Raw genomic sequence first — 21,184 nt, 5'->3', positions numbered from 1 at the left:
AAGCAGAACGTTAACACTGAATGCCATGTAAGAAGCTGCACAAATTTGTGTCATCTTTGAAAAATTTGTTACAAACCATCAGATTTATTTCATAAAATCAAGAGAAGGAAGAGCCCAAGCCGCTTGTTCCTCCTTATCTCGTGACTGTGGTGAGCCACATGCCCTGCGTTCATTGTCATAGCCATCTCAGATTCCAGACCTCCCCCATTCCAGTGATCACTGGGATCTCATCAGATATTTATCATCTTTTCTGGGTAGGATATAAATGCTGATTGTGGTAAAACTTTTATGTACACGATATTATTGTTTGTTCCTAAATTTAGTCCTAACATATAGAGGCACTTTGTAAATATAGTGGGTGATGACCATACAATCAGCACAGCTATCCTCAGTTTATGAGAGTTACTGAACGCAGACAGGGTCAAAGATGGCTGGGGGCTGCACAGAATGGCATCACAAGCTGCATGTGGTGCCCAGGCCAAAGGTAGTACAACCTTGGCTTAGATGCACTCACTTTTAGGGTAGATTCAAACGAGCATACAAAAAAAAATATACAATCAGTTATTAATCATTTACAGGACCATTTACAGTTTCCAATGCTACAGAATTGCAATATGTCCGTAAAAATAGGATGGTATAGTGTAGCTCCGTGCGGCATTAAAAAATTTTTTTGTGCACTCAGACTTTTATGGAAAAAACTAGTGCATGCTGCGATTTTTTTTTTCCACACACAGATTCGGTCAGGAAACAACAAATAAATAAAAAAGAAAAAAATTTTTAAAAAAATCCCTCATCAGCACTTCCCCATTGCATAACATTGGTCCGAGTGCTGTTTTATCACGAACAGCACTCAATCAAGAATATATTCGTTTGAACGAGCCCTTAGTATAAGAAGGTTGAAGCAGAGTTGTCTTTGTAAGCGTATGTGCCAACGTAGCGTTTTACAAACGTATATGCTGCGGAATTTCCGCAGCGTAAACGCTTGGGAAACGCTTGGTAATCCGCACCCCATGGTCCCCAATGACAAGCCGCAATGTCAATGCCCATGCTGCGGATTTTTCCGCAGCTTTTATGCTGCGCTCAAAAATCCGCAGCATGTCCATTAATTTTGCGGACACGCAGCGTAATCGCCGCCCATTGACTTGCATTGAAACGCATAATATCCGTGTCAGTACATTTGTACACACGGATATTATGCGTTTCTATGTGCAGATGGTACCCAAGTCTGGAGGAGAGGAGACTCTCATTCAGACCTGGGTACCATAGAAACTGTAAAAAAAAGAATTTAAAATAAAAAATAAAGGTTATACTTACCTTCCAATGTCCTCCCGGTGTTTTGTCTGCTCCGTCCGGTCTCTTGCATTGCTCCCGCTGTTGTGAAGGACCTGCCATGACGTCACTGAGTCATGTGACCCATCACATGGCGCAATGACGTCACCGCAGGTCCATCACACCACAGAAAGCCGCCCAACACACCGGACGCGGCAGAGAGAACACCGGGAGGACACCGGAAGGTGAGTATAAACTTTATTTTTTTATTTTTTACAATTTTTTTTTTTTTTTTAACTAACTTGGTCACACTACTATAAATCCATGCCGGTTGCATGGATTTATAAAGTGTGAACAAGCTGTCAAGCACTTTTCCAAGTGATGCTAAAATCGCTTGGAAAAGCGCTTGATAACCCACATGCAGAAATGCATGTGAAGAACGCTTGACAAACGCTTCTACATGGCGGGAAAAACGCATGTAAAATCCGCATGCGTTTTTCCTGCCAGGGAGAAGCGTAAAAAATATGCAGCATTTCTACATCGTGGGCACATAGCCTAAGAAGCACTAAGCAGCTTCTTCGATGCAAGTAACTCACTGGGAAGAGTTGTAATTCACTGGGAAGAGTTGTAATTCACTGGGAAGAGTTGTGCTCCTTTTTATGCTTGAATGAGTCACTAGACCAGGATTCACTTTAGTCTCAGCTGCCAGAAATAGAATCTCTATGGGGGATTAGCTGTTCCATTTAGGTGCCGCTCGCTGTGTCACAGGAAAGGATAGGGCCACACGTAGACAAGATATGTTAATTAAGAGGTACTGAAAGAAGCACTCTTCCTCCCATCAAAATTTTTATCCTCTTAATATATTGCAATCATCATATTATATAGCACTCTGTACTTACAATTTCTCATTTTGCCCTTCTACCTAGCTAATTCTTCTCTTTTCCATTAGGTCTATGATATCACATGATTAAAACTGACTAGCTGAATCCTTCTAAGCGCTATGTAGAAGCAAGAGGTCAATTTTCCCTGTGTGAGTCATGAGTCAGTGCAAAAGTCCCTGGCAGGGGGAAGAGCGGAGCAGCTGGGTTCAGAGTTGTAGAGGGGAATGATAAATGCAGGGACAAGAGACTTCCTGTTTCTACATAAAGAAGAGAAGAATTAACTGGGTAGAAAGGAAAAATGAGCAATTGTAAGTACACAGTGCTAAATAATATGATGACTGCAATATATTAAGAGGATAAAATCTTTGATGGGAGGAGGAGTGCTTCTTACAAGTGCTCGGTTTATAGAAAGAATTGTCCCAGTGCCTGAAAACAGCACTTCAATATCCTAAGTAAGGTGCAGAACAGGAGAAGATGCTCGTACTGTAATGAATAGGATGGATAATACAGCATGTGGGTACATAGATTATTTTACTGGTGATACCGTCACACTTTTTCTGAACTAAAACTTTGGTGCTATAACAGAAGGTCGTTTTACACACCCTCAGCCTCTCTTCACGCTTTAGTTTGTTCTTTCAAGGTCAAAATAGCAAATCACTATTAAGACATCAAAAGTCTAAGGATCTGTCAAAATCTATCACGGCGGCATTAGCTTTCAAGTATGTAAAAAAATAAGTCTAGGAGAACCAATTAGCATAAATTTCCAATGGCCTGTAAGCTCCATACATAAGCTAAAACCCCCAAGGCTGTGTGCCCACGTAGCATTTTTCAAGCGTATATGCTGCGGAATTTCCGCAGCGTAAACGCTTGAAAAACGCATGTATATCCGCACCCCATGTTCCCCAATGGGATTCCGCAAGTTCTATGCACATGCTGCGGATTTTTCCGCAGCGTTTATGCCGCGTTCAAAAATCCGCAGCATGTCATTTAATTTTGCGTTTCCGCAAGCGGAATTGCCTTTGTCCAATGCATAAAAAACGCAAGGCAATTCCGCATGTGGAAAACGCGTGATAAACGCGCGATAAACGCGTGCGGAATTCCGCATGCGTTTTTCCGGGAGAGGACTTGCATTTATGCAGCAGAAATTTTCTGCTTCATAAATGCAACGTGGGCACATAGCCTTATTGAGAACCAGCATTGCGGCGGTCACGTCGCAGGTGGACCCCATTTCTTGGCGTAAAGGGTGTTGGGTTGTCTGCTTCTGCACATCAGCAGTCACAAGGATGTTATTCTTATAGAGCCCTTTGTGTAATCTACACATTAGAGGAAAGTTGGCCGAAGTGGCAAACTCTGTGCCTCCAAAACAGATAAAGACATGCGCGAATAGCACAGCATTTTGCTCATACATAGTGTAGTGGTTTCTAATTGAGCCCTGAGACTACCGGTGCATTTTAACCTAAGGGGTAACATTTCTCCCCGTGGAGCGTGCCGAGCCGGCGTAAGGAGACTTATAGGACATCCAATGACCTCCTGGGATAATAAACATGCAATAGCCCCTACAGAGGAAGGGACTGGAACTCTAGTGCCACCTATTGGATGTAGCAATCCTAAAATTCACTATTGACCCTTAATGAGCCTTACCACATAACAGGATAAGAAGCCAAACAGGAAATGTACAAATATGTGTTTCAGTTGTATGCCCCTCATCAGTGCAATGCAGGAGATCTGATCTGGCTAGGTGAGAGGCCTCTAATAATGTGTCTGCTTGTGGAGACTGTGAAAACCTAAGTCTTAGGGTATGTGCACATGATCAGGAGCCGCTGCGAGATTGAAGCTACATGTTATGCAGCGTCAAACCCGCAGCGACCAGGTGTTACAGCATAGTGGATGGGATTTCAGACCCGCAGTATGTCGATTTCTCTTTCATCCGGATGCTGGATTTTCCCCTTCCTCCTCCAATTTCTCTTTCGGGTCTGCATGTGGACTTTCTCCATAGACTAACCTCTATGAGGAAAGTAAAAAATGGCGCCGCTCATTTGCATAATGAGCGTATGCTGTGTGGCTATTCCACAGTGTCAGGGCAACGAGGGCTCACAATCTACAAGGGATGGGTGAGGATACGCTTATTTTCCTCACTGCATATGGACAGTCATTCTAGAGATTGGAAAACTAACAATATTAAAAGGAACCTGCCACCATGAAAATGCAGTCCAATCTGCAGGCACCATGTTATAGAGCAGGGGGAGCTGACCAGATTTATATACAGTATTGTAAGAAAAGGCGCAGTATATCCTGTATTTTAAGCATCTAAACCTCGGCTTTTTCTGTGGTTTTGGGTCCGCTGGGCGGTCGTATCAGTGACTGACAGCTTTCTATGCACAAGTGTGGCATCTAGAGATAGCCGTCAGTCACTGATAGGACCACCCAGAGGACCCAAAACGCCAGAAAGAGCAGAGGATTAAGCCACAGGTTATACCGAGTCTTGTCTCACAAAACTATATATTAATCCTCTCAGCTCCCTCTGCTCTATAACATGGTGCCTGCATTTTCATAGTGACAATTTCCCTATATATCCAGAAAAGGATTCTTTGAACATCATTTGCAACGTACTTGGCCTTTAAGATACGTGGAAATGTTCTTCGTTCCATTTTCTGTTTTCTGACTGCACATTCACAATAATCATCTAATGGAGTCTCATTTGCATTTGGTTCCCAGTACACGACACAGAACATCTCATTACAGCAATTCGAAGAGTTCACCACAGCAGCAGCGATACCCCCTGCGGTGTGACCGCGGCTTAATGTTTAACCACCCCACACAGGAGCCCTGCACACATACCAACCACCCACTGGAGAGAAATCGTGTTACGAGGGGACTAATATGTAGGCTACTACTAAGGATGCTTTCATATTGCGTTTAGGCACTCCTTCATGCTGGGGCTTATGTCCGAACGCCCAGCAAAAAGGGATTCAGACATATGCGCCGATTGGGCCAAGGACTATAATGGTGCAGACAGAACGGACATGTGCTACGACATGCTTCACTTTCGGGCGTTTACGCCTACTGGAGGCGGACACCCAGAAGCAGTCTACTATGTCTGAATGTCCGTCTCGGCAGCCCCCAGATTTCAGTCAGAGACGCGGCTTCAGTCACGGCTCAGTGCATAGTGAACAGCGGCTGTAACCGCACCCCCAGGACGGACTGTCAGCTCTGTACTGATGCACTGCTGAGCCGGCTGTCAGTCAGTGCCGGGGCCTGGTTATAGCTCGATATGTACTGGACAGTGGCTGAAGCCGCGCCGGCTGCACCTCTATAACTGAAAGCCGGAGGAATAAAGATAATTTCCTCCTGGCAGCTGAGCTTTCAATGCAGTGGAGACGCGGCTTTAGAACCATATTAACCTGCAGATTAATCCCACATCCGCAGATTAATAGTATTTTTTTATATGACAGGTTCCAATTAAACAAATATGGTAATAAATAATTATTATAAAAAAAAATATGGACAACCCATTTGGGAAGTTTTCAAGGAACAGCCCTACAGGGCACAGATTGCACCAGGGAGCCCAAAACACAGCTCAGCTTTTGCTTTTCTGATACAGACTCATTACCGTGAAAAACAAGAAGGTGAATATCTGGCATTGCTTTATGCCTTCACTAGCTAGGACGTCGATGTTACATCTGCCACAGGAACTGTAATCAAACCAATGACGCAAACTCATAAAATGAGACAAATGTCCAAAACATCTGGCAGAGTTTTCAGAGCGCGGCCTAATAGGTAACTCCTGTGCCCTCCCCGCCGCCGTGTGCACCGAGCGGCGGAGCAAAAACGCCTGGCCGGCAGACCTCCTATCCATTACATTTTACACAATTAATCAAGGCAGGCCTGAGATTGGAAACCATAATGGAGATGGAGTATAGGTTTTATGGCTGGAGAGGTTTCCTGCACATTGTTACATTGTACATGATTATATCTGCCAGGACACAGAGAGGAAGTCAATAATTAACCCCTCGCTCACACAAGTTCATGTACAGTACAGAAACAGCAAAAGTAAATAAAAAGAGGTGGGAAGATAACAGGATAATGGCTGGATTTTGCATGTGAATAGCCCTACGCCTGCAAAACAGCGCAGCCATTACAAACAGACACATTACAAAGTGATAGGGCCCAGTGGCAGCTGCAGGTTTATGCCGGCGATTGTACGTTCTGCTATACAAAGCTAAGAAAGCTTCGTCTTCTTGTCACCAGGTCATCCACTCCCGCACAGGGTCTTCTCTACTGTATCCTCCCATCTGCCAATAATCGCATTTCTACCCTTAAAGGGATTATGCCAGCAGGTTTTTGCTTTGTAATCTGAGATCAGCATTATGTAGGGGTGGAGACTCTGATTCCAGTAATGTGTAGCTTGCTAGTCTTTGTGCTACTGTACCAAAGAAATCAGCGTTTTATCAGCAGGAGATTATCACTACAGGACTAGGTGTTATGTGCCTCCTAGTCAACTGCTCTGTATAGCCCCGCCCCCACCACTGATTGGCAGTTTTCTTTCAATTTACAGTGGACACAGAAAGCGGCCAATCAGTGGTGTGGGAGGGGTTATACAGAGCTCAGCATTCTTAGGTGACGGTATCAAAATGACAGCATGCAGCCCAGTAAGTGACACATCTCTGAAATCAGTGTCTCAGCCTCAACATCATGCTGCTCTCAGATTACATAACAAAAGCCTGCTTACAGATTCCCTGTAAAACTTTATGAGCCATAGGCCTCGATCAGAAGTCGTTCTGTGTGGTGTCTGTATGCAAACCAGTCAGCATATGGACATCATACAGACCAGACCAATGCGGACTGATGTACTCACTTATTATAAGTTAATGGGTGGCAAAAAACTGATCACATACAGGTTACCATCCTTATGTCATACGTTTTTCACAGATTCATTAAAATTATTAACATCGGAAACTATTTTGCCTTTTGTTATTAAATTGTTCATGTAAAAAGCGGATGCAAAAATGGCTGCACAAAACTAACATGTGGATTGTATGCGGATGACAGTATGGATGAGAAAAGGGACAATTATGCATACGTTATCCTGATCCAAGCCCAAGGCTGGCTTCACACAATTGGCATGCCAGGTCTGAGTACAGACTGGCCACGGGTCTCCTGACCCAAAGTTGCCCCCGCCTCATCGGGCATCTATGAGGATGCTGAATTCGTGTCAGGCTGGCCGGACTCAGACTGAGAATGTCAGATGTGTGAAGTCAACGTAACTAAGCTTGCAAACAGAGGGGGAAGGCACTCTACACACAGGGAACACCCAAATGACACCCCTCATCACAGGTCCTGGGATCTGGGCCAGCTTACTCCTCTTTGCGCTTCCATTAATTTCACTGGAGGAAAAAGTCAAAAAGTCCACACAAACAACAACAACAACAAACCACTACAATCAGTGCAAAATACTCACAAAAGGTGTAAGTACATGAAGACAAGGAAATTACTGGGTTTTCAACAGAATGGGCATTAAATCAATCCTAAATCTATGTGTCTGTGCAAAATTACTTTTAAGTATAATTTGAATTTTGTTTTGTTTCAGGCCAATTGATCTCTGTGCCTCGCTGGTTGTATTACACCGCCTGGTACGACTGCAAAACATTCCCAAGCAATCTCCACCATAAGCATGGAGTAAACCCATAAATGTAGCTACTTGTGTGGAGGATAGCAATCATTCTTATTCATCAAAATGGCGCTATGGATTTCGCTCTCCTCAGCGTGATAAGTGAAACAAATAGTTTTATACGAGCTCATTCACATGTGCTGTATTTCACAAGTAGTTGCAGATTCCACACCAACCATTATGCCACGTGTGAACGCGCGTAATGATTCTTAGAGATAGTAAAAGTTGCACATCAAGAAGCAACATGGAAGGAATAAGTACATGCACGAAAGAAAAAAATTAGAATTAACATACATCCGTCATTCTAATTAATACACTTTTGCTTTGATACTGATTGTTTAAAAGGACGTCATCTGCATCTCCATGAAAAATCAGCAAGCAGAAGTGAAGTCCATCATCATATGACGGGAAACGACACCATTCTCCAAACTACAGCCTGCTATAGGAAATCACCGCTCAGGCAACTTTCAAAGTGCAACTCAATGTGTATACAACTGCTATATACTACCGTTTATATAAGCTTCTCCAAAGACCTGCTCTAAAGAGACGGAGGAATCAAAATAGACATTACACAGTTACACATACACTGCAAAGCTACAGTGAGATCCCCCCAGTCTCCAGCACAGTGTTATGGGGGTCCCCATTTCTAGACAGAACTATGAAAAAACACTAGCAGCCAGGTTTGTTTCTACCTTGCTTGGTTGTTCTTCTGTGAATTCGCATTTTGGGAAAAGATGGCCAGGAGTAATTAAAAGGAGAGTCTGAATCAGAATCCATTTTTTTTTCCTGTGTGCAAGGAAGGAAGCAGGATCCGGCAGGAGAGGAGCAATGTGGACCCCGGAGCTTCTCCGAAACACACAAGATGATGGAAAATAGAGGAATGAAGAAAGCTGGATCAAATTGCCCTCTCTGCCCAGGGGAGGGACGGACTGTAAACTGTTTGCTCTCTTCAGGCGCTCAGGCATGTAGACAGATCAGCCTGTAAATATTAAATTAGATGAGGGAATGCAGGGGGAAAACATGAAGCAAAACTGGAGCTGCATCATGGTCCAGAGCTCTTCTAGAGGTCAGCTGGTGCCAATGAATCATTAACTCACCTCCTCATTTCTATGCGAACTAATGAAAACTGCCCAAACTGAGGCTGAAGTTTGTGAAGTGCAGGCACTTGGAAGTAAATAAAGGGGACACGGCGTGCAAGGACCCCCAAGAGCCGAGCGTTTCCAGACCTCAGATTCTTCCTCGAAATCATGGCACTGTTCTAGTGATCCCTTAATAATTGCTAATCTTGCACAGTATATGTGTACTTCACATATATACACTGCTCAAAAAAATAAAGGGAACACTTAAACAACAGAATATAACTCCAAGTAAATCAAACTTCTGTGAAATCAAACTGTCCACTTAGGAAGCAACACTGATTGACAATCAATTTCACATGCTGTTGTGCAAATGGAATAGACAATAGATGGAAATTATTGGCAATTATCCAGACACCCTCAATGAAGGAGTGGTTCTGCAGGTGGGGACCACAGACCACATCTCAGTACCAATGCTTTCTGGCTGATGTTTTGGTCACTTTTGAACGTTGGTTGTGCTTTCACACTCGTGGTAGTATAAGACGGACTCTACAACGCACAGAAGGTGCTCAGGTAGTGCAGCTCATCCAGGATGGCACATCAATGAGAGCTGTGGCAAGAAGGTTTGCTGTGCCTGTCAGCGTAGTGTCCTGAGGCTGGAGGCGCTACCAGGAGACAGGCCAGTACACCAGGAGACGTAAAGGGGGCCGTAGGAGGGCAACAACCCAGCAGCAGGACCGCTACCTTTGTGCAAGGAGGAACAGGAGGAGCACTGCCAGAGCCCTGCAAAATGACCTCCAGCAGGCCACAAATGTGCATGTGTCTGTACAAACAGTTAGAAACCGACCCCATGAGGGTGGTATGAGGGCCCGACGTCCTCAGATGGGGGTTGTGCTCACAGCTCGACACCGTGCAGGACGCTTGGCATTTGCCACAGAACACCAGGATTGGCAAAGTCGCCACTGGCGCCCTGTGCTCTTCACAGATGAAAGCAGGTTCACACTGAGCACATGTGACAGACGTGACAGAGTCTGGAGACGCCGTGATCTGCTGCCTGCAACATCCTTCAGCATGACCGGTTTGGCAGTGGGTCAGTAATGGTGTGGGGTGGCATTTCTTTGGAGGGCCGCACAGACCTCCATGTGCTCGCCAGAGGTAGCCTGACTGCCATTAGGTACCGAGATGAGATCCTCAGACCCCTTGTGAGACCATATGCTGGTGCGGTTGGCCCTGGGTTCCTCCTAATGCAGGACAATGCCAGACCTCATGTGGCTGGAGTGTGTCAGCAGTTCCTGCAAGATGAAGGCATTGAAGCTATGGACTGGCCCGCCCGTTCCCCAGACCGGAGTCCGATTGAGCACATCTGGGACATCATGTCTCGCTCCATCCACCAACGTGACTTTGCACCACAGACTGTCCAGGAGTTGGCGGATGCTTTAGTCCAGGTCTGGGAGGAGATCCCACAGGAGACCATCCGTAACCTCATCAGGAGCATGCCCAGGCATTGTAGGGAGGTCATACAGGCACGTGGAGGCCACACACAATACTGAGCCTCATTGTGACTTGTTTTAAGGACATGACATCAAAGTTGGATCAGCCTGTAGTGTGTTTTTCCACTTTAATTTTGGGGGTGACTCCACATCCAGGCCTCCATTGGTTAATAAATTTGATTTCCATTGATGATTTTTGTGTGATTTTGTTGTCAGCACATTCAACTTTGTACAGAACAAAGTATTCAATGAGAATATTTCATTCATTCAGATCTAGGATGTGTTATTTGAGTGTTCCCTTTATTTTTTTGAGCAGTGTACATATATACACACACACACATATATAATATACAGTATATATTATGGCTCATTCACTGAACCGTATTTTTGGTCAAAGTTGAAAAAATGGACAGCACTTGGACCGATGTTATGTAATGAGCCAGTGCAGATGAACAATTTTTTCACTGACCAAATCTGCATGTGAAAAAACTCTCAGCATGCACTAGTTCCTTCCATAAATCAGATGAGACTCGCCCATTCAAGTCTATGAAAAAATGGAAAAAATTCAGATGCCATATGGAGCCACGGTATTGCATCCAATTTTTATAGATACATTGCAATCCTGTAACTTAGGAAACTGCTGTAGCATCGGCGTCTCTGCCCCGTTCTAGGCAGAGACGCCGTCCCTCTCACCTCCCCGCTCCTGGCGCGGCGTCCTCCAGCGCTTCTCTCCCCGCTGCTTCCGGCACGCGCTCCTTCCCCGGCAGTGTGCATAGGGCGCGCGCTCCTTCCCCGGCAGTGTGCTTAGGGCGCGCGCGCTCCCCCTCTCTTAAAGGGACCGCGCGCGCCGTCCTAAGGAGTCCCCGGCCAATTGCCGGAGGACCTCCCATATAAAAGGCACCTCCTCCAAAATGGAGGTGCCCGAGCAATGTTGTAGCACTGTTCACTACTCTGCTTCAGCCCTCAGGTCCCGTTGCCAGTTACCTGCCAGATACCTGCCAGATTCCTGCCAGTCTGCTGTCTAATTCCTGCCTGTTATCCTGCTACCTGCCTGCTAGCCTGAGGTCCGACGGTCTGCCTTCCAACTCCTGTCAGTCTGTCTAAGGACCAGCATGCCCGCTCACCTGGGAGCGCTCATCTGCTGCCTGTCTGCTAGCCTACCAGGAGGCTCTGCCGTTACGTGCTGTGACCACCCGCCTGTCCAGAGACTCCTGCCCGCTCACCTGGGAGCGCTCATCTGCTACCTGTCTGTTGGTCTTCCTGGAGGCTCCGCCGTCACATGCTGTGACCACCCGATTATCCAGAGACTCTCGCCTGCTCACCTGGGAGCTCACGTCTATCATCTGCCGCCACAGGTCGTACCAATCCTTTACCCAGAGACTGCCCCGGTCACTTGCCGTGACCTCCTGCCCGTTCATCCAGAGACTGCCCCGGTCACTTGCCGTGACCTCCTGCCCGTTCATCCAGAGACTGCCCCGGTCACTTGCCGTGACCTCCTGCCCGTTCATCCAGAGACTGCCCCGGTCACTTGCCGTGACCTCCTGTCCGTTCATTCAGAGACTGTCCCAGTCACCTGCTGTGACTGCCTGCCCGTCTACCCTGGTCGCCACCCGCTCCCTTACAAGGACCGCCCCCTTGTATAGTAGCTCAGAGGTTCCGCCTCCCAGACCCGTTACAGTTTGCTCGGGCCATGGAACCCGGTGGCACCCAAGCTCCCTCGCTCTCGGACCTGTGTCATGAACTGTCCCGTCAGAGGTCCCAACAGGAGTCCATCCTGGGTCACCTGCGGAATGTCAATTCTCGCCTGGACACTCTGACTGCTCTGCCTGCAACCACCGCCAGTGCCATGACTCGCAATCCGGCAGCTCCACTGCCCACTAATAACATGGTATCCTACCCCGGACCCCGGCTTTCTGCACCTCCTCGTTTCGGAGGCGACTCCGCCCAGGCTCGGGGCTTCATAAATTAGTGCAACCTGCACTTTGAACTCCTGTCTCACCAGTTTAACTCTGACCGGGCCAAAATTGCCTTCATCATGTCCCATCTCACCGGAGAGGCCCTGGCCTGGCTAAATCCTCTATGGGAGAGAGGAGACCCCCTGGTGTCCGACTTGCCTGCCTTTCTCACGGCTTTCCGGAAAGTCTTCGACGAACCCGGACGGAAGACCTCATCCGCATCATCTCTGCTACACCTCCGTCAGGGAAGTCTCACCGTGGGCCAATATGCCATATGGTTCCGTACCCTTGCCTCGGAGCTGGCCTGGGATAATGACGCTCTGGTTTCCGTCTTCTGGGAGGGTCTGTCCGGCCGTATTAAAGATGAACTTGCCGGTCGGGACATTCCTACCACTCTCGATGACCTAATAACTCTTGCCACCCGGATTGACCTGCGGTTCCAGGAGCGTGCCAAAGAGGTCACCCATGAGAGGAGGTTTCCACGTCTAGCTCCTACTTTTCAGAAACCCGTCACTCCCTCCGTCTCTCCTCAGCTACACTCTCCTGAGCCTATGCAGGTCGACCAGACCAAGATGGTCGGTTCTCGCCAAGAATCTCGCCGAGCCGAGGGAAGCTGTTTCTATTGTGGCAGTATGAAGCACTTCATCCGTTCCTGCCCGGAAAAGCCGGGAAACGCCAGTGTCTAGGACCACTCGGAGAGGTCGTCCTAGACAAAAGTAAGCCCTCTCCGTCTCTGACCTTACCGGTCTCTATTGCTTGGGGAGAAAACCGTCTCTTTGAACTCGCCCATCTGGATTCTGGAGCTGCTGGAAACCTCATCTCCCAGTCTCTGGTAGAGAGATACCATATTCCCACCAAGTCCCTGGCTGAACCATTGTCAGTCGCCTCCGTGGATGGAAGACTTCTCTCGGAGACCATCCTGCTCGTCACCGAACCCATAACCCTGCAGGTGGGAATGCTGCACTCTGAGGAGATCTCATTCCATGTGCTGTCCGGACTTTCTCACTCCCTGTTGCTAGGTCTACCTTGGCTCCAGACACATGAACCCGTATTGAACTGGCGGTCCGGTGAAGTACTCCGATGGGGTCCTGACTGCCATAGGACCTGCCTGGTCCCGGTCCGTCCACTTCGCCCTCAGCCTACTCCAGCTAACTTACCTGGTCTCCCGGCTCCCTACTGGCCCTATGCGGACGGCTTCGGTAAGAAGGAAGCTGAGACGTTGCCACCCCATAGGCCATACGATTGCCCGATCGACCTGGTACCTGGCACCACTCCTCCCCGTGGGCGTATCTACCCGTTGTCTGCAGCCGAGACCCGAGCCATGTCTGAGTACATTGAAGAGAATCTGGCTAGGGGATTTATCCGAAAATCTACCTCCCCGGCTGGAGCCGGATTCTTCTTTGTCAAAAAGAAAGACGGCTCGCTACGTCCCTGTATTGACTACAGAGGACTCAATCTCATCACGGTAAAAAACAAATATCCCCTGCCACTCATCTCCGAATTGTTTGACCGTCTCAAGGGCGCCAGGATCTTCTCCAAGCTGGATCTACGAGGAGCGTATAATCTGGTCCGTATCCGTCAAGGAGACGAGTGGAAGACGGCATTCAATACCCGGGACGGTCACTACGAGTACCTTGTGATGCCCTTCGGTCTCTGTAATGCTCCCGCGGTCTTTCAGGAACTAGTCAACGACATCTTCCGTGACCTCCTGTACTCCTGCGTAGTGGTATACCTGGACGATATCTTGGTCTTCTCTCCGGATCTCCCCACACACCGGAGGGATGTTCGTCAGGTCCTGCTTAGGCTTCGGCAGAACCACCTTTACGCCAAATACGAGAAGTGCCTCTTCGATCAGACCTCCCTTCCGTTCTTGGGCTATGTCATCTCCCAAACAGGTCTGCAAATGGATCCCGAGAAGCTCTCTTCCGTTCTAAAATGGCCTCGTCCTGAAGGTTTGAAGGCGATACAGCAATTCCTGGGCTTCGCTAATTATTATCGTCTTTTCATCCCACACTTCTCGTCTCGGACTGCTCCCATATCTGCACTTACCCGTAAGGGGGCTAACCCCAGGACATGGTCGCCTGAAGCCGAGGAGGCCTTCCTTTCCCTAAAGAAAGCCTTCGCCTCTGCTCCCGTCCTGCACCGTCCGGACTGTAATAAACAATTCTACCTGGAGGTTGATGCCTCCTCCTCCGGAGCCGGAGCGGTGCTCACCCAGAAGTCTTCTACCGGGAGAATGGTAACGTGCGGCTTCTTCTCCAAAATCTTCTCCTCGTCGGAGCGCAACTACTCCATTGGAGACCGGGAATTGCTAGCCATCAAATTGGCACTGGGAGAGTGGCGCTATCTGCTTGAAGGGGCTCTCTACCCGGTAATTATCTACACGGATCACAAAAACCTGGCATATCTCCAAAATGCCCAGAGACTCAATCCTCGCCAGGCCCGGTGGGCGTTGTTTTTTGCCCGCTTCGACTTCATTCTTCATTTCCGTCCGGCGGACAAGAACGTCAAAGCTGATGCCTTGTCCCGGTCCTTCCTGTCCTCCGATCAAGAGGAGGAACCTACGCACATCATCGACTCCTCCAAGGTGATGAATGTGGCCCCCTTGGATCTGACTCGTCTTCCACCCGGTAAGACGTTCGTAGCTGTGCCAGATCGGGAGAGGGTTCTTCGCTGGGGACATTCTTCTAAACTAGCTGGCCATGCTGGCCAAAAGAAGACCTTCCAACTTATTACCCGGCATTACTGGTGGCCTACCCTGCGTAAGGACGTGGTAGACTTCGTCGCGGCCTGTTCATCCTGTGCCCGTAACAAAGTTCCCCGACATCTACCTGCCGGCCATCTCCTGCCCCTTCCCGTACCTGCTGCTCCTTGGCAACACATCGCTATGGACTTTATCACCGACCTTCCAGTTTCTGCCGGTTGTACTGTCATTTGGGTTGTCGCTGACCGTTTTTCTAAGATGGCCCACTTCATTCCCCTGCCTGGTCTTCTGTCTGCACCCGAGCTGGCTAAAGACTTTATCCGCCACATCTTCCGTCTCCATGGTCTGCCCCTCCACATCGTGTCGGATCGTGGGGTTCAGTTCACCTTTCGCTTCTGGAGAGCCACATGTAAGCTGCTGGACATTACCCTGGATTTCTCCTCCGCTTACCACCCTCAGTCCAATGGTCAAGTGGAGCGGATCAATCAGATCTTGTCCAGCTACCTCCGGCACTTCGTTGATGCTCACCACTCGGACTGGGTGGATCTCCTACCATGGGCCGAGTTCTCTTATAACAACCATGAGAGCGAGTCCTCTTCCAAATCCCCGTTCTTTATAGTCGGTGGCCAACATCCCCGGATTCCACTTCCTGTCTCCGTTTCTGTGGACAACCCTGCTGCGGAGTCTCTTGTCAGCGAATTTTCTACTATTTGGGAGAGCACCAGGTCCGCTCTTCTCCTCTCCTCTGAGCAGATGAAGAGATATGCTGATAAGAGACGTCTGGATCCGCCCCAATTCCGTCCGGGAGACAAGGTTTGGCTCTCATCCAAACATGTGCGGCTCAAAGTACCCTCCTACAAGTTGGGTCCTCGATTCATCGGCCCCTTCGAAGTCCTCAGGCAAATTAACCCTGTGGCCTACAAATTAAAACTCCCGGCCACCCTACGGATCCCCAACTCCTTCCACGTATCTCTCCTCAAACCCGTTGTCTTTAACTTTTTTTCCAAAAATCCAGGTGCCCCTCCTGCTCCGGTTTCCGCTGATGACATCTTTGAGGTAGAGAGTATTCTGGCCTCCAAGAGGGTAAGAGGAAAAACCTTTTTTCTGGTAGATTGGAAGGGGTTTGGTCCTGAGGAGAGAACTTGGGAACCCAGGGAGAACATCAACGCCCCGCTTTTCCTTGAGAAATTTCTTTCTGACCAAAAAAAGAGGGGGCCTAAAGGGGGGGGTACTGTAGCATCGGCGTCTCTGCCCCGTTCTAGGCAGAGACGCCGTCCCTCTCACCTCCCCGCTCCTGGCGCGGCGTCCTCCAGCGCTTCTCTCCCCGCTGCTTCTGGCACGCGCTCCTTCCCCGGCAGTGTACTTAGGGCGCGCGCGCTCCCCCTCTCTTAAAGGGACCGCGCGCGCCGTCCTAAGGAGTCCCCGGCCAATTGCCGGAGGACCTCCCATATAAAAGGCACCTCCTCCAAAATGGAGGTGCCCGAGCAATGTTGTAGCACTGTTCACTACTCTGCTTCAGCCCTCAGGTCCCGTTGCCAGTTACCTGCCAGATACCTGCCAGATTCCTGCCAGTCTGCTGTCTAATTCCTGCCTGTTATCCTGCTACCTGCCTGCTAGCCTGAGGTCCGACGGTCTGCCTTCCAACTCCTGTCAGTCTGTCTAAGGACCAGCTTGCCCGCTCACCTGGGAGCGCTCATCTGCTGCCTGTCTGCTAGCCTACCAGGAGGCTCTGCCGTCACGTGCTGTGACCACCCGCCTGTCCAGAGACTCCTGCCCGCTCACCTGGGAGCGCTCATCTGCTACCTGTCTGTTGGTCTTCCTGGAGGCTCCGCCGTCACATGCTGTGACCACCCGATTATCCAGAGACTCTCGCCTGCTCACCTGGGAGCTCACGTCTATCATCTGCCGCCACAGGTCGTACCAATCCTTTACCCAGAGACTGCCCCGGTCACTTGCCGTGACCTCCTGCCCGTTCATCCAGAGACTGCCCCGGTCACTTGCTGTGACCTCCTGCCCGTTCATCCAGAGACTGCCCCGGTCACTTGCCATGACCTCCTGCCCGTTCATCCAGAGACTGCCCCGGTCACTTGCCGTGACCTCCTGCCCGTTCATCCAGAGACTGCCCCGGTCACTTGCCATGACCTCCTGCCCGTTCATCCAGAGACTGCCCCGGTCACTTGCCATGACCTCCTGTCCGTTCATTCAGAGACTGTCCCAGTCACCTGCTGTGACTGCCTGCCCGTCTACCCTGGTCGCCACCCGCTCCCTTACAAGGACCGCCCCCTTGTATAGTAGCTCAGAGGTTCCGCCTCCCAGACCCGTTACAACTGCAAACAGTCCTGTAAATTATTCATAGTTGCTGTAAAAAAAAATGGATTGACAAGTGAGAAAAAAATTGTCTCTACTTTTCTGGATGAAACTGATGATTTTTCTTTTTCATACGGTCATGTGAACCTACCCTTACAGTGAAGCCTCTAGAGATGACCAACCCTGTGAAAAATCCATCCTCCTTAGGCAGTGTTCACACCACATCTTGGTCCATGTTCATTACCCTGTCAGGAGTTTCCATCTGAATTCTCTACCAGTCCTATGACACCTGTCACTGTGTAACCCCTGCCTAAAACAACATTCGCACATCTGTGTGACACGATTTTTATTTCAGACAGTGTTGGACCAATGAAGTAGAATGGATGTATTCACACATCCATTATAATCAGATCCGGGAGCCATTCAAGTCTATAGGGATCTGCAAGACACCGAAGCTAAGCAAAAGGATTCTGATCTGCTTCCGTTTTGCATTCTTGTCTTGCGGATCTGTTGCATAGTTGAATAAAAACGTGATCTTCCAAGGTTTTTTTTTGTTGGTTTGGAAGCAAATCACACCTTAATAGGAAAATAAAACAGAAATCAGATGCAACTAGAGTAAAAAAAAAATTAAAAAAAAAAATGGTCCGTTTCTTTCGGATGTGTGAATGTGGCCTTAGGGTAAGCTCACAGACACCATCTCATATGCTTTTTGCAATATAGAAAATATAGCTGCAAAAGAGCAGACATTATTATATTGATTACTATACCTAACTGATTACATGTAAAGAAAAAGTGGGCGACCCTACCTCATCCAAGAGCCTGCCTAAAATTGTCTCTTTGTAGACCACCACATCATATGGAAGAAAACAGTCCGTCCACCACCAAGGCATTAAATAACAGGAAGGGTTTATCCTAGGGAGGAAGTTCTGCTCTTATTTTAAGTGTTCTCAGCTCAGTTCCCCTAAATAGTAGAGCAGTGAAAAAGACGTCCATCAAATTGTAAAAATGTCTCATACACTATTAATGCAGAAGACGATTCGCGGGAACAGGAACATTGCCAACCAAGGGCTCATTCAGACGTCCGTACAAATTAGTCCGAGCACAGACAGGCTGCAGATCTCCTGACCGGAGCAGGACAGCTTCATATATTTCTATGAGGCTCTCACGCTCGAGTCGGGAGAGCTGTGGCCAGCCGGGGCTCGGACCCGTTTGGGCGGATGTCTGAATAAGCCCTAAAGGAAAGACCTGAAGGAGCATCTGTGGCACAGCTTAAAACCATCAGTGGCTGGGAGATGCTGCGTTTTTTTTATTTTTTAAATTGTTAACTAGAAGCCCAAATTTAAGACAGTGGTTTGTCTCACCCATAAAACTATTACAATCGACTGTGCAGTTTTGCAGGTGAAATCGTTGTTCTACAAAATCATGTGTCCATTTACTAATCAATTAAAAAAAAAAAAGGGCAGCTGCCGCTGTTATCAGATGCGCCATGTCCACCCCCAATTAGCCTTACCATAATAATAATACTATTTGATATTGATTGAACAGAAAATGGAAATTAGCGCTTTGGAATTACTAACTGAAAAAAATATTCTAAGGAAATCAACTTAGCTGCACTTCCTGTGGTCATTTTTTTGCAAAAACAATACAATATTTCTGCAAGAATAGCAAATAATGTTATAATTCGTATCATTAAAAGTTTCCAATTATCCTACATGTATCAATTCCTCACCGCTTTCAACATCTATTGTTGCAGTCATTCAATTGGAAGCTGCATTGTTTATTCCCAGGAGTAAAAAAAAAAAATCCGTCCAGGTGCAGGACTCTCCGCTCCTACACACATGGAGCTCATATAGGTATGTACACATGATCCATTTTCCCCACGCAGTTTTTTAGTGTGCGTGTAAAAAACACTGCATCTTAGAGCAAAATTAATGAGATTTCGAAAAATGTCTTGTACATGTGGAGTATTATTTTTTTCTGTGCAGTCACGCAGCATGTCAATTCTTTCAGCCCTTTTCTACATTTTTTACCCACTACAATCAATGAAATTTTAAAAAAAGCATCAAAAACACAATATGTACGCAGTATTTTTCCTGTAGTCACTGCGATTTTCATGCAAAAAAAAAATTGCAGCAAAAACGTTGTGCGTGAAGCTTAACGAGCCACACGCAAAAGATTTAAAGGGAATCTGTCAGCAGCTTTTGACACCTAATCTGGGAGCAGCATAATGTAGGGACATATACCCTGATTCCTGCGCTGCTTAGTGTAGTTTTGAAAATCTTCTGCAGATAAAACAGTGATTTTATCACTAGAGGACTAGTAAATCTGCAACCAGGTCGACCTCCATATTCATGAGCTCTGTATAACTCCGCCCCCATCACAACTTTCAGCCTATGCACATTGTTCACAGAAAGAAGCCAATCACTGGTGGGGAAGGGGTTATACAGAGCTCAGCATTCAGAGAACTGGGGGTCTGCAGCTAATAAAACTGACTTTATCAAAATACCAGCAAGCAGCTCAATAAGAGACATCACTGGAATCGAGGTATGTGCCCCCACATTAAGCTGCTATCAGATGGGTAGCAGAAACCTGGTAAAAGATTCCCTTTATAGCATATGTGTCAAACTCGGGCCCGTGGGCCAAATCTGGCCAGCAGGGTGGTTATATTTGGCCCGTAATACCAGAACGGCACCCCTATGTGAGGCCATTATTCTGTATGGAGGACCGCTCCACCATACCGCGGCACGACCAGCTCTACCCTCACCTACTGTATCCTCACCCATCCCTTGTAGACTGTGAGCCCTCGCGGGCAGGGTGCTCGCTCCTCCTGTACCAGTCGCCGTCACATTGTGTTCAAGATTATTGTAATTGTTCTTGTATTACACCCCTTTTTCACATGTAAAGCGCCATGGAATAAATGGCGTTATAATAATAAATAATAATAATGTGAAGCCATTATTCTGTATGGAGGACTATGTGAAGCCATTATTCTGTATGGAGGACTATGTGGGGCCCATTATTCTGTATGGAGGACTATGTGGGGCCCATTATTCTGTATGGAGGACTATGTGGGGCCCATCATTCTGTATGGAGGACTATGTGGGGCCCATCATTCTGTATGGAGGACTATGTGGGGGCCCATTATTCTGTATGGAGGACTATGTGAAGCCATTATTCTGTATGGAGGACTATGTGGGGCCCATTATTCTGTATGGAGGACTATGTGGGGCCCATTATTCTGTATGGAGGACTATGTGGGGTAACTTATTAGGTATGGAGGACTTTGGGGGCCCATTATTCTGTATGGAGGACTATGTGGGGTCCCTTATTCGGTATGGAGGACTATGGGGGCCCATCATTCTGTATGGAGGACTATGTGGGGCCCATTATTCTGTATGGAGAACTATGTGGGGCCCATTATTCTGTATTGAGGACTATGTGGGCCCATTATTCTGTATGGAGGACTATGTGGGCCCATTATTCTGAAAGGAGGACTGTGTGTCACGCAAGGTGAGGGAAAGACTAAGTGCAACACGAAGGGAAGAGGGGAAGGAAACTCAAACACTAGGGAAAGGGGGAGTGGAGACCACTAGGCAGATCTAATATCACCCTGCCTACCCTACCGTCCCTATATAGGTCCCACACCTATCGCCAAGCAGGAACCTAAGCCATGAATGTCCCTAGAGCGTGGCCCTAGATAGGGAGGGGACAGGGTGAGCACTAGTCAGGCCCCAATACAAACTAAAGACAACAATGTAGACAAACAAAGGGGATACACTTTGTTATGTTCTGCTACCAGAGCTAAGGAAAGAGAGGAGATCTGTCCCTACGATA

The 21,184-nt window shown here is 47.8% G+C and overlaps 1 protein-coding gene across 5 annotated transcripts in view; it reads right to left on the bottom strand.

Annotated features, from left to right (window-relative positions):
* ARHGEF28 (Rho guanine nucleotide exchange factor 28) overlaps positions 1-21,184 on the bottom strand; it is a 254,074-nt gene that overhangs the window by 85,919 nt on the left and 146,971 nt on the right. The window contains exon 1 of one of the 5 annotated variants that reach the window (XM_073679814.1): positions 18,157-18,176. The exons of 2 other annotated variants lie outside the window; for them this stretch is intronic. Coding sequence is in view for 2 of the 3 variants with exons in the window: in XM_073679805.1 (XP_073535906.1) it covers positions 8,511-8,595 (85 nt within the window). In the remaining variant the exon portion in view is untranslated. Of the gene's footprint in view, positions 1-8,510; positions 8,817-18,156; positions 18,177-21,184 lie in introns of those variants that run through there. 2 more of the 5 variants (XM_073679805.1, XM_073679824.1) reach the window with 2 other exon arrangements.

This window comes from Phyllobates terribilis, unplaced genomic scaffold, assembly GCF_046119375.1.
Source record: "Phyllobates terribilis strain yellow unplaced genomic scaffold, ASM4611937v1 Scaffold_1__5_contigs__length_1240528914, whole genome shotgun sequence".
NCBI lineage: Eukaryota > Metazoa > Chordata > Amphibia > Anura > Dendrobatidae > Phyllobates > Phyllobates terribilis.
Note: the sequence above shows the minus strand (reverse complement) of the source record. Positions and strands in the feature narration are given on the sequence as shown.